Below are 13625 nucleotides of genomic sequence, written 5' to 3'. Positions count from 1 at the left end.
TCTGGGAGCGTATTAAGGGCAGCCGTTGGGACTGTTCGGCATTTTCCGGCGAGCTTTCAGAACAAGCCCGGAGAGATGCCTTCTGGAGCCACCCGGAGGGACCGAGGGATTCTGACATCGACTCTCTCTTGGGGCGCAAGGGGGGCTCCGGGCATCGAGAGCCGGGGCCAGAGCAAATCTGCCCTTCCGGAATCGGAGGAGACCCCGCGCTCCTTTTGCCTCTCGCTCGACTCACTCGGCCACCGCTCGGGGGGCTCCGACGAAGCAACGCGGGGCACTTTCCCACCGTGACCTTTCCCGCCTCCCGAGCTGGGAAGAGCGCAAGGGCCGTCCGGGCGGCAGGAATCTGGCAATGTACGAGGTGGAAATCCGATCCCGCGCCTCCTGCGTGTGGTCGGACTCGGGAATCGCCGGCTGCCTGGAGCAGCTGCCTGGGACGTTTGTGATGCGGAGAGGCCAAGCGATCCTTTTGCACCCTGGCAGTGCCTAAGGGGGGCTTTCTGCTCGCCCACCCGCTTCCACGGGCCACCACTGCGCTTGACTGCCCTTCCGGTTAGCCAGAGAGGCGAGGCAACGAAAGCCGTAGTGGGGGAGACGGGGACAGAACCGGCCTCCCTTCCTGAAGACAGCCCCAAGGACCCGCTCCACACAGACGGGCGGAGAAGTCCTCTCTCCCCTCCGAGGCACTTGGGCGAGCCATGAAGGGAAGCAGACCCCTTTGATCTCCGTGGGCCTGCCGTCCGAGCCTCTGCGGAATCTCGCGCAAAGAGGTCGCCCGAGCGGCCATTCGGCGGAACCTTCTTCCTGGACAAGAGGCCTCGCGGTCCCTTCCGCCTTCAAAGCAAGCTCTTGGGGAGACCTTGTCGGAGGCTTCATTGAAACGTAGGGGTTGGGGTGGGGGGTGGAGGTTGACTTGGGACTTGGCCAGAGTGAGAATGGTTGCTTGCATTTGTACCAGAGATTACGATAGTCCCTGGAAACACACACACAGTGACAACAAGCGCGCTGACTGGGAAAGCTCCCCTTGCAAACTGCGGGCTGCTGGTACGCTGAAAAGCGAGGGGGGGGGGGTGGTCTGGACTTGCTGCAGGGTTCTTATTCTCCTTCGAGACCTGCCCGGGAGTCCTGCCGCTTTCCTGGTATTTGGGAGGGCGCTTTTGCAGCTGCCTTGGCCCTCCTTGGCCGGCCGCTTTAGGGATGGAGATTTGCTCGCCAAATGCCCGCACCTGTTCGGCAGCGGCAGCCGTCGAGCAGCAGCCAGCAGCCATTCATCATTGGCTTTCTCACAGTGCCCGCAGGAGAAGGGCGTTTGTTTTACGGATGAAACAGATCAGCGATTGACACACTCCAGTAGTTGGGGGGGGGGGCTGCGAAGGGGGCGGGGCCTTTCGAAATCGTCTCCCACGGAGGCCATTGGGAAAATTTCAGCCCACCTTTCCCGTGGTTGTGGGCGAGGGCTCGTAGAAATAATGCCATCCCTGTGGCTCGGGAGAATGTTCTGCACCGTTCGCATTACCACTAAATGACTGGCCTTGCCTTTTAAGACGGTTCGTGTCAATCGGCTTCAAGGATTTGGGGATGGGGAAGCCGACCGCCGTAGCGAAGCAGAACTCCTTCCGAAACGCCCCCCGTCCAATCATGCCTTGCACGAGCTTCTGAAACTGAGATATAGAGCTCCCAACTGGCCAAGTTCGTCGCGCGGCTGTCCGCATCCCCTGTGTCAGGGTGGAGAGAAGAGTTAAATCTTTTTTTTTTGGGGGGGGGGTGTGCCGTGCTGCCTCAGGAAGGGAAGCCTTTTATTTTAGCCTCGGGAATCAACTGGTTAAAATCCTGATTGCGGGCCATTTGAAAGGCAACTCCTGCGTCTTTATTTTGTTTCCAAAGCCCCTTCCCCTTTGGAAATGACAGGACGTCACAACGTTTCCATGAAGACCACTCCCACCGCTGGCACCACCAACCACCCGGCGCCCGTTCAGAATACAGCACACTCTTCTTCCTCGGGAGCTGCCGCCGTCCTCAGGGATCCCCCGCCGCCCAGCCCCGCTCTAGTGCTCACCCCGCCGCTCCTTCTCGCCTGCCGCCTCGCCTGCCGGGCAGCGCCGCTCCACACGAGCTCAGCCAGAGCCCTTCTGTCCACGGGTCTTTCTGCTGCTGAAGCATAAGCGCTGACTCGGGCTCAGTGATGCCAAGCCCGAATGGGGGGGGGGGGCACCCTCCTCTCCTCTCCTCTCCTCTCCTCTCCTCTCCTCTCCTCTCCTCTCCTCTCCTCTCCTCTCCTCTCCTCTCCTCTCGAGTCAGCTCCGTTGAATAGCTGAGGGGGGTTTCCTTTGTCCAAGCCACCCCGCTCCAGGGATTCCTGGAAGCGGAAACGTGAACGATGACCGAGATTTCTAACGTGTAGAATACGACCTACCTAGTTTGTTCTGAACATGATTTAATTCCAGCAAAAGTTCTTTCGCATTCGAGCCCAAATCCTCCGTCACGCCTGCAGCGCCTCTTTGTTCTGCCCCCCTTCAGGGAGAACCATTGGTTCCTTTCCCTCCGTTGGGGTGCGCCTACCATTTCCCTAGGGACACAAAATAAAACCAGAAATCGAAGGATCTCCTTCCTTCCTCTCAAACATTTCGCATGGACAGAGATCACCAGAGTTATATGATGTAACCGCAAGTGTGGCGTCGGCAGGAGTTCTGATTTCATTACAAAGAGGTGAAGGGAAAAGGGGACCAAAACGGTTTAGTTAATCCTTCCCTGTCTGTGTCCTATCATGCGTTGTCTACCTATCCGGAAGACTCAAGGCGGATCATAATAAAAACAATGCATTCGTGATATGTTGCCTCTCCCGAGGAGGATCTCCTTCTCCACGCTGGCTAATGAGTATCTGTCATTAGCCTCTTCTTCTTCTCTGCCCTCCGCCTTCCCCAGCTGCTTGCAAGCGCTCACTGGGCAAGTGATGCGGCTGCTTTCCCTCTCCCCTATCCAGGGACTTTCGCAGAACTCCTTGGGCATCCACATTGTCGGCAAGTTCGAACCCATGCGAGACTTCGTGGCCGCCCTCCTCTAAATGCGGGCATCATTACTTGGGTAGCAATCATGTGGGCGTGAGTAGGAAACAGCAGGAGTTCAGGAGTGCCTTAAAGACTAACAATATTTGTGACCGGTCACTGGTCACTTCTTCGGGTAGCTTCGGACAGCAGTGACAGGAAAGTTCAGACCCTGCCACAAATTTTGTCCGTCTTTAAGGGGCTACTGGACTTTGGTTCTTTTCTGCTGCGAAGGACAGACTATCGCGGCTGCCCATCTTGATCTATTTCCACGTGAGCGTTAATTTAGGAATAAATCCTATTGGATTCAGTGGGACTTTCTCCGTGGGTAAATATGCTCTTGTAAACGTAAAGGTTCCTTTGGAAGCCCTGCGCACCAGTCAACCGAAGTGGCGTTTCCGTGTCAAAGGGACCCACGTGCTTAGTTCTCAATGAAATCGTGTTACCTGAAGATAAAATCCTCTCATCGCGGTTTTAGGGTGTGGGTGACTTTAGGGTGTTCTATCGGGTGTTTGGGAGATTTGACTGGAAAGAGCAGCGCTCATACTTTCCGGGAAATTAATGGGGGAGGGGGAAGGGCGCTGCGTCCACTGAGGTGTAGGAAGTGCGTTTGTAGGGTGTGCCACTACGGAGATGTCTTGTCTGACTTCCCCTTTACCTCTCTGCCCCTCCCCGCCCCCGCGCAGCTTCCCCAAAATCTTCAGGCTTTACCCGCTGATACTTGTCTGATTTCCGGGGGGGCGTACTTCGTATAGCTACATCTAAGATTGCCCGGTCCAACGGCGAGAGCCACTCAAGACAGCTTCTGTGAGGGTGGGGGGCGGGGAGGCAAAGATCTATTCAAACCACTGGTCTGCCACGCTTGGCCTCCAGCCGGTGCCACTGGCAAATCACCCAATTTCGAGAGCTCAACTGGCCACCCGATTGCAAAAGGGAGGAGGGGTCAAGTTGGCGTTGTAAGCTGTAATACATTATTAGGAATACCAGTTATGATGTTGTTCACGGCCCTGAGTCAGTTCGCCAGAAGGGCAGTAAATAAATAAGCAAGCAAATAAATAAACAAATAAATTTGCAGGGAATTGGGCGCTGCTTAAAGACAGTTTCTGTTTTTATAGCTTCGTGTTGGTTGTTTTGTGTACCCTCCGGAGGCCTCCTTCCAGCTGGCCTGGACGCCTGGCCACTAGATCGGCCCTAAGAAGAACTCTTTTTTATACCCCGCTTCTCACAGCTGTTCTTTGCACAACAACCCAATGAGGCAGGTGTGGCGGAGAGAGCTCCGAGAGAACTGCTCTGCAAAAGCATCCCAATGAGAACTGTAACTGGCCAAAGCTCGCCCTGCTGCCTGCCTATGGAGGAGGAGTGGGGAATCCAACCCGCTTCTCTAGATTTACAATCCACTATTTTTAACCAGTACACCATTCAGGCACCGGGAGAAGCGCGGATGGGGTATGTTCTGTCCCGCCAGCCTGGACCATTTAGCGGGCTCCCGCAAATCCTGCTCAGTGCTGTTGCTTTATTTCAGAGTCGTTTGGCCTCCAAGAAAATAAGAGAGCCCTGTGGGGGGAGGGGGGTGCCTACACGTCCCAATCCGACAGATTTCGGAGAAGGGGGCGAAAGAGGTGCTCAAGGAAGAAGGCCGTTTGGATTTCAGCCACCCGTCGGTTTCTCTTCGCCGCTTGGCAAAACGTCTGTCGGAGAAAAGCAGCAGACAGGTGGCCGCGTGTGTGGTCGACCTTTCCTCCAGCTGCAATTCGATACTGGCTGCCATCCTAAATAAATGCATTTGAGAGTCACCGTTGTCAGGATCGGGCTGTGGGGCGAGGCATGTGCTAAGATGCGGCTTATCTAACGTGTAGGAAGCGAAGCATTCCCATGCCCCTGCTCTGCGTATTGGGCCTGTGGGAATCCCTGAGTTCGAGGGGGCGAAGGGCTAGCTTCCCCTAACACAACAGTTGCTCTTTCTGCTTCTCTTCACGCTTATTCGGAACGTTTGTGGTGCAGTCTTCAAGCAGGCTTTCCCCGAGGAAGCCGTTCTCTCGGAGGAGATGGACTCACAAGGAAACACGTTCGGAGGAAATCAGCGGAAGTGTCTCCCCTGAGCACGAGCATTTCCAGTGCGGGCGCAGGACATCCCCGCAGTTGTTTCTTCTCCTTCTGGGTGAGCTAGGGGGAAATGCCTGGGAAACGTCTCTGCTCTGAAGCCGGTCCTGTTTGTTGGGGCTGCCAGTTCCCGCCAGGGTGTTCATCGCGGCCCACGCCAGTGCTGAGGAGAGGCGGCGGCCAGGGCACTGGGGCGAAGGCCTGGCCTCCCGACGGGGTCCGCCGCCGCTCGCCTTCCCTGACTGGGACGGGCCCGGCCAGCGCCACCGCCTCGGAGGTGGGCAGCGGCGCAGGGTCGGGCCGTGGGCAGGCGGGCAGGCGGCGCTCGTCTCTCGCTTTGAAATCGGCCCTGGCGGTGCCGCGGACTCTCCCGAGGATTGCTCCGGAAGGCGGGGAGGGGGCGGCGGGGAGGCCCGTGGAGAGCAGGGCGGGAGCGTGGCTGGTGTTCGGGCCCTCAGTGGGCCGGTCGCCGGCGCCGCCGAGAGGCCGCGGGGAAGCCCTTCCCTGCTGCAAGGCCGGGCCGGCCCCGCCTTCCTCCTGGGGACACGCCCCGCTCCTGCCGGGGACTGCCGGGGGATGGGGGGGCGGCACCAGGGCCAGGCGGGCGGCGGCTGCCGCGGGGCTTTCCGGAGCGGCCGGTGGCGTGAGCTGCGGCGGCCCAGGTGCGGAGCCCGACGGAGCGGCAGCGGGAGGGGCTCGGCGAGTGTCGGACTGGGGGGGGGGGCGCCGGGTCTGGTGGCTGTACGGCCCCGCCCAGAGGCCGGAGAGCCCCTGCTGGTTCCTGGAGGAAAGTCTCCCCGCCCCCCCCCCGCCGCCCCCCCCCCCCGTTAAGCAACCACCTGTCGCCGGGAGAGGGAACGCACAAGATGGCGCGGCCGGCAGGGCAGGAGGAGTGGACGGGGGGGGGGGGTGTGCGCTGAGCACAGGCCCTGCTGGCACCGGCTGGGAGGGCGTGCGGGGGTCTGCCTGCGCATAAGCACGTGATGCGCCCGCAGCGCTATAAAGGCTCCTGGCGCTGCAAAAGCGCCTCAGTGCAAGTGAGCAGGTCCGGCGGGCCAGAGCTGCGCGGCGAGGGCAGCAACCTCTCCCCCTCCCTTCCCTTCCCCCGCGCCTCCCCGCAGCCCCCGCCCCTCCCTGGTCCCGCCGCCCGAGGGGAGGGACTTCGCGTGGGGCGCTCCTTGCCCTCCTCGGCCCGGGCCAGGGGGCGGCGGCGGCAGCGCCGCCTCCTGGGACTCCTCCCTCGCTCCGCCACTAGGGGGTGGCCAAGCGGAGGCGCCCGAAGCGGCGGCGGCGGCAGCGGCCGGCGAGAGAGAACGGCAGAGGCTGCGGCACCAGCAGCGGCGGGACCATGACCCTGGGCTGCAGCAGCGGGAGCAGCAGACCGTGCGCCTTGTTGGCGGCGCCCTCGCCCCAGGAGGAGGAGGACGACGACGAGGTGCTCTCCGACGTGGAGGACGGAGACATCGACGTGGTGGGTCCCACCCACGACCATGGCCCCGCCAAGTTCAGCGACGGCGAGGAAGAGGAGGAGGGCGAGGAGGAAGAGGAAGAGGACCTGCGCCTCCTGCCCAAGCCCCCCGCCCGGGGGAAACTCTCGCCGGTTCCGGGTGGCCAGGAGCACGCTCCGGGAGACAGCCACTCGCCCGCCGTGCCCAGCGCGGTGCCTCCAGGCGTGCCAGCGGCCTCGTCGTCGTCGGGCGGCGCTGCCGGCGGGGGCGGGGGCGGCAAGAACCCGCTGGTGAAGCCGCCCTACTCGTACATCGCGCTCATCACCATGGCCATCCTGCAGAGCCCCAAGAAGCGGCTGACGCTGAGCGAGATCTGCGAGTTCATCAGCGGCCGCTTCCCCTACTACCGCGAGAAGTTCCCCGCCTGGCAGAACTCCATCCGCCACAACCTGTCGCTCAACGACTGCTTCGTCAAGATCCCCCGCGAGCCGGGCAACCCGGGCAAGGGCAACTACTGGACCCTGGACCCGGAGTCGGCCGACATGTTCGACAACGGCTCCTTCCTGCGCCGCAGGAAGCGCTTCAAGCGGCAGCAGCAGCAGCAGCTCCACCCGCAGCCGCCCGACCTCCTCCTGCGCGCCGCCGCCGACCCAGCCGCCTTCCTCCCAGGCTTCGCCTACGGACCTTACGGCTACAACTACGGGCTCCAGCTGCAGAGCTTCCACCACCACCATCACCACCACCATCACCCTGTGGCGGGAGGCGGGGCGGCGGCGGCGGTGGGGACTTTCCCCTTCCAGCCCCCGCCTTGCGCCCTGCCCGCACCGGCGGGCCCCGCAGCCTCGGCGGCGGCCCCGTCCGTTTTCCCCGGCGGCCTCTCGTCCTTCCTGGGCGGCGAACTGAGCTGCAGGAAAGCGTTCTACCCGGCCGGCCAGCTCAGCCCCACCGCCTCCCTCCTGCAGAGCCTTAAGACGGACCAGGGCGCCGGCACCAGGCCCTCCTTTTCCATAGACAACATCATCGGTGGCGGCGGCGCCGCTCCCCCACCGCCCGGTAGCACCAGCAGCAGCACGCCCGCCTCGCCTTTCCCGGCGGGCCAAGGCGGCGGCCAGGCGCAAGTCCTGGCTATGCTCTCTCCGGCCCTGACGCCCCTCCCGAACCACTTGAACCTCGCCCACGACTCCCTCGCAGGACAGAACTTTTCCAGTAAACTCACAAACCTCAACAGCTGCCCCTTTTAAAAGGCCACCCACCGCCACCATGCCCCCCTTTCACCAGCCCCCCCCTCCCCTCCCCTCTCCCCATTGTGGGTTCAAAGGTAGGAACGCTTTCTTTTTTGAGACTGTTTCGAATTGGGATCGGTTTGGGGTCTTTCCGCCTGCCTAACTGAAGTTGGGTTTTTAGCGAGTGGGAAAGATTTCACCTATAGAACCTCTTTGAAAATACCGGGGTGGGGGTGGATTCTGGCCACTTCAAAGAGTCAGCTAGGGATAGTTGTCTATACCGGAATCCTAAACTCTCCACATGGAATTATTGTCCAGGGGATTCATTGGGTCTTGCTTCCGTGAAAGTGTTTAGGATCCTGCGAGCCCGATAAAAAATCTCTGATTCTCCAAAACTTGGAAATCCTGGCTGTAGCTTCTGGGAAAGCCCCATAATGTTTCCCAGAACTCCTCCATAAAAAAACCGGTATCTTGTGCTTGCATATCTGCAGAGATAGCGTGTTCCTTCTCTCCGCTTCCTCGTCCAGTCTGCTTGCAGCACCCCCGACACATGTTTGCTCGGAAGCAAGTCCCGCTGAATTCACGGAGCCCGACTCCCAAGAACCGTAGCCTTAGGCCCTGGCATGGAGAACTGGTGGACCGGACCGCCCTTCACGAGAAAAGTGGCGAGGCTGATGCTTCTTTTTCTTTTGCGGCTCCCTTTTTCTTATTCTGAAAAGGTTTGTTTAAGGTCAGGGTACTTCCTTTGCCTATCGATGGGGAAAATTAGGATTGGAAGTCAGGGTTCCCTAAAGAGGGGTAGTCAGGATCTAGATTCGTGAGTCTTAAACGGTGGTGCGCGATCAGAAAGCCCTCTGTTCCCCGCCATCATCCGCCCCCTCTCCGCCCCTCCAACGTGTGTGTTTCTTGTGTATCTGGACTGATTTGTGTGTATATATTGTGCGCCAGAATCTGCGTAACCCCCTCCCCCAACAGCTGTGCACCCTTCCTATTTTATTGAAAGAATTGTGAATAATTTGATGTGGAAAAGGCAACGTGATTTTTTTTCCCGTCCACCTTTGGTGTAAATTAATAAATGTTTGTGAATTCTTTTAAAAGAAACCCAGTCGGTTTTGCTATTGGCTGTCTTAATTAGAGGGAGGGCGGAAAAAGAGGGAGGGAGCAGTTCACTTTACTAGCAGCCTATTAAAGTCCTAAATTTAAATGGAAAATATTCCGTTGGATAAATAAAAACTAAAAAACAGTAACTAAGGTGGAGGTGCTCAAAATTGGGCAATGTAGAGGCCCAAGCACTCCAGTTTCGAAAGGGCTTTCAGCCAAGGCTTAATGGAGGATATTTTAAAAATAAGTTGAACTAAACTAATAATCGTGGTGTTTGGTGACAACCCACAATTCAGTTAAAGTTGGATCTCTGCATTAAGTAGATCAACTTCGGCGGTGGTCCCTGAGTCCTTAGCTTGAACCCAATGCTCGGGATGTAAACTAAACTCAACCTTACTGAGGTCTGGGTTTACTGTCGGTGGGAAAGGCTGCCTATTACTAGAAATCAGACTTTAGCTTCCTTCTCTACTAATTAGAGCGCTGAGATTCATTCTGGTCAGGGTTTCAGATGTAGAGAGGCTGTTCTTTCAGATGTAGAGAGGCTGACTGTTTCTCTTTCAAGCCAGTAGTTTCAAGTCGAAAGCTCTTGAACTGACTTTTTAAATATCAGTCATCATACTCCTCTGGAGATTATGTCCTGGAGATTATGCTTGGCAACCAATTAAATGCTTGTTTTCAGAAAATACTCGAAGTTGCCGGGCAGTTCCTAAAGGAGGAAAAGTTATACTCCCACTCCCCGTTTTGTTTTGGTTGGAAATGTTGACACATGGAAGCAAGGGGGAGGGGGAGGCAAGACATGGAAGGGTTTTACTCCTGAGCCTGAAGGATTGGATTGACCATCTGAAATCTGAGAGCCCTGCCTTAATTTGTGCGGGGAAAGGGGGGCTACAAAGTAAACAGACATCCTTCCTTGTGCAGCCCCTGCTCTGAAATGTCTATATTTGCAGACAAATTTGAAAATGGTCGGTTTAAATATATTCCCTTAATCTCTCGCCTAGCGGTTGCCTTGTCAATTTCTCAATTAAACGACCTTGAAAGGAGGGATAAGTGAATGAATCAAGTCAAAGCCCCCCTTCTAAAATATTCATTTACTAGCTTTTACTCGCCTCTAATGGACTCTCTCATAGAGATGGGTCTATGAGGATGGGGGGAGGGAGGGTATAAAAAAGAAAGACGGATTCTTGTAGCATTTTCCATCTGTCTTTCAATACAGCCTCCCTGCAAGCCTTCAGCCCCAGTTTGTTGATGTTGTTGTTTGAAAAGAGTCTTGCCCTCCCCGCAGGCCCAGCGAGTGGTCTTCGCGTCTCCCTGTGGCCCACATTTGCTTTTGAAAAGCGATCCCCTGTCAGACACTTGGTCGTCCCCTTTCATGTCCACTGCCCACAAAAGAGACTACAAGGCAGGACATGGAAAGCGAGGTGGGGGGGGGGGGGAGGAGAGCAGAGGGAGGCCAACGGTTCTATTTTCCAGATTGCTGAGCACATGGTTACAAATGGGAGGGAGAGTCGAAGCTCTTTCTGCCACCTTTCTCCCCCTTCCCCCTTCCCCCTTCCCCCCACCCCCACGACCTGCTACCTTCTCTTTAGTCCAAATTGTTTGACTGCTGTGAGAAGCTCGTCCCTAGAAGGGTGGTCGGCCCATTCCCACTGGTGGCCTTTGATTCCCTTAGCCTCGAAGCGGGGAACAAGTTCCCTCTCCGCTCGCTTTTGCGGCAACTGAGTAACTCCGTGGTTGTAAAGTGCTGAGGAGAAAAGGCGAGCATGTGTGTTTGTGGGGGGGGGGAGTTGTGTGTTCCAAAGTTGTGCATGCAAACTCCTCCCTGGCTCCCAATAGGAAAGAAAGCTATTTCACTCGGTCGATGATTTGGTAGCAAGCAGTTGGCTCCGAAGATGCAGTTTGGATTAAATGGGATTGATCAGGCATGTGAAATCAATTTTAGGACCCATCTGAAGATTTTTCTTGGGGATTAGGGGGACGAGTAGCATGGGCCACACCACTTCCCTCGCAGGTCTCGGCTTCATGCTGATTGACATTAAGATTCTAAACGAGTTCGCTGGCAAATAAATTCCAATTAATACGTTCCAATTGCTCTGTTTAGGCACGCTTGCAAACTAATTCTGTTGAGCTGGGTGAGACCCGCAGCGCAAGACGACCCTCCACATTTACTTGGGAGTTAGCCCCTCTGAATTCAGGGAGACCTTCTTCCACGTAAGTGTTCCTAGAAAGGCAGCCTAAGGCTGGCCTTCTTTATACCGTTTCGTTCCTCACACCCAAGCCCCTCAGTTAAATTGGGGCGTCCGGAGGCCAACCATTTCTCTTTAGCGATGGAATTCCGAAGTAGCCCCGCAGGTTTCGGTGGCGAGCTAAGGAAGCGAAGAGTTGGCCTCTTCAGCAGCTGCCGGGAAAACTGAATTGTGCACAAAATGGGAGGCCGGGACAGGACTTGGAGTTCAGGGGTTAAAGGTTGTAATGCCTAAGCAGCTTAGGCCAGAGCCAGAGCCTCGGAGGAACAATTGCAAAGTAAGTGGCCTGAAAATTGACTGCGGCCCTGCCGAGCCCTTGGCCTGAGACGGAGGGAGGCGACGAGTCTCCCGCGAGGGGAGCTAGAAGCCCCCGTCCCCGCACATCTCGCGCTCCCCGGGAAACCCGCGCGGTGGGTCGGAAAATAGGGAGGCATCGGATTAGGGGATGAGTGTGTGTGTGCCTGTGTGCGGGGGGAGGGGTGTCGCTTTATGCCTTTACTTTTTTTTCCCAGCTAGAGTTTGGTAGTTAAACAGCTCTCTGGGAGGGTCAGCTGGGCACTTGGTGAAAAGGTTCCCGAGCCTGCTTCCCACCCCCACCCCCACCCCACCCCCACCCCCACCCCCACCCCCACCCCGTGCGGGGTACCATCTTTCACGGGAGGGACACGGGCTTCCAAACCAATCCACCCGACTCTCCTCAGTACTAGCCGTACCCCAGTAAGAAGTGCACCACCTCGAAAAAAGCATCCCTTGGAAGGACTTTTTCGGGGGAATAATTTAAGTCCAGCTGGTCCCCACCCCCACCCCCACCCCCACCCCCACCCCCACCCCCACCCCCACCCCGTCTCCCTTAATGGTCTCTGTTTAAATTTCTTTAGATCAGCGCACATGTGCCCGGCGCAAATGCTCTTCCTCGACAGGCCCTTGTGGTTTTATTGGCGACCTGAAGATCGCCAAGGAAGTCTTCTCTCCCGCAGCCCGCACACGAACCTCCGTTTCTCCCTTTCTCGGAGGGTTCCGGGCCGGGGTTTAAGAAGGAGGCGCCCAGTGAGCCCCGGAGAAGTCCCTTCTCTCAAGGTACGGCACGCCATGGCTGCGCACGAGGGGCTCTACGCCTGGCAGGGCGGGCGGGTGGGCGGCTTGGTGGCAGTGGGCCTTCCGCAGGCATTTCTTCTCCTGCCTTCCGGTTTGTGCAAAAGCTTCATTGGCCATAGAACAGAGAGGAGCCTGGAAAGTTTACCGTCAGGAAAGTCCTTTGGTGATCTGGATGCCGGCGGTTTCCTTTCCAATAGAGTTCTGACGTGCATGACTTCTTGTTTTGTTGCTGAATCAAGATGGGCAGCCGTGTTAGTCTGCCTGTAGCAACCGAAAAGGGCGGGAGTCCAGGAATGCCTTTAAGACCGGTGCGTGGCTGGGGTGAAGGAAAGCCCAGACCTTGCCACAAATATTGTTTGTCTTTAAAGTGCTCCTGGCCTCTCGCTCTTTTCTGTTGCTAAATGTGCTCCGGTATTGCCTGAAACCAATAAGCGGCCTACAGCTGCCAAACTGCATTTCAGAAGGCCACGCTTCTTGAAAGGGACCCGATTCCCGTAAACGTTTTAGCAGAGGATGAATAGCAGGAGCGGATTTAGACCTCATGCTCTCCCCGACTGTCAAACAAAAATGTCTTGTTCGCTGCCTTCTGATACCCGATAGGTTTCGAAATGCCTTTTACTGCAGTGTTGGTGATTGATTTTTGTACAGCGTCTATAACGCCGTCTCTGCGGGGAACGTGTGGGCGGGAGGCGACTGCGGAAGGGAAATGGACGAGGCCGGGATGCTCGCAGCGGCCGTCTCTTTCAAACGCGGCCCCAGACGGCCCGTCGCTTTTCTTCCTTAACTGGAGGGAGCAATAGGCGCCTGCGAAGGATGAGTGTGGTCCAGCGAGGTTTGAAAAGTGTGCCGACGTAGCGCCTTGTCTCCACTCTGGAAGTGCGAGAGAAGGTCCTTGTGCCGAGGCCTGGCCTTTAAGGGGAGGGGGGGGCATGGTGAGGGGGGGGTTAATAATCCAGGAGCGGGAGAGAAAGGCGGTTTCTTCCTGGCGCTGGGATCCGTCCCGGTCTTTTCCCTTCACAATCAAGTCCTTCTCTTTCCTAAGTGGATCATCTTTTGGCCTCTTCTGGTTCCCATTATTGTCACCACCAGAAGCCTGCAGGCGCGTTTGAAAGTGATTTAGGAATTAGGGAGGTCAGGATCGCAACCCCTCCCCTCTCTGACTGTACCTTTTGTTTCCAACCAGAGTCCCAAAAATATTTGGAGCGTGAATTCGGTTGCGTGTATAGAAAGCTGTGCAGGGCATACTTTGTTTAAAGCCCAGATATCCCTTCTTCAGCTATAATGGGCAAAATCTTCACGGTAAATTTAAGGCCCTAATTATCGTGGCCGTTTCATTGCATCTTGAAAGCCCACAGTCCCGGGACTCTTACAAAG

At 57.0% G+C, this 13625-nt stretch overlaps 1 protein-coding gene across 6 annotated transcripts in view; it reads left to right on the top strand.

The window, feature by feature from the left end:
* The first annotated feature begins 6095 nt into the window (after positions 1–6095).
* FOXD2 (forkhead box D2) overlaps positions 6096–13625 on the top strand; it is an 82002-nt gene continuing 74472 nt past the window's right edge. For 5 of the 6 annotated variants that reach the window (XM_077333824.1, XM_077333821.1, XM_077333822.1 and 2 more), the window contains exons 1-2: positions 6096–7907; positions 12035–12233. In XM_077333824.1, the coding sequence (XP_077189939.1) occupies positions 6490–7830 (1341 nt within the window). In that variant the 5' untranslated portion in view covers positions 6096–6489 and the 3' untranslated portion in view covers positions 7831–7907; positions 12035–12233. Of the gene's footprint in view, positions 7908–10532; positions 11122–12034; positions 12234–13625 lie in introns of those variants that run through there. The other variant, XR_013230321.1, reaches the window with a different exon arrangement.

Source organism: Paroedura picta, chromosome 4, assembly GCF_049243985.1.
Source record: "Paroedura picta isolate Pp20150507F chromosome 4, Ppicta_v3.0, whole genome shotgun sequence".
Lineage (NCBI taxonomy): Eukaryota > Metazoa > Chordata > Lepidosauria > Squamata > Gekkonidae > Paroedura > Paroedura picta.
Note: the sequence above shows the minus strand (reverse complement) of the source record. Positions and strands in the feature narration are given on the sequence as shown.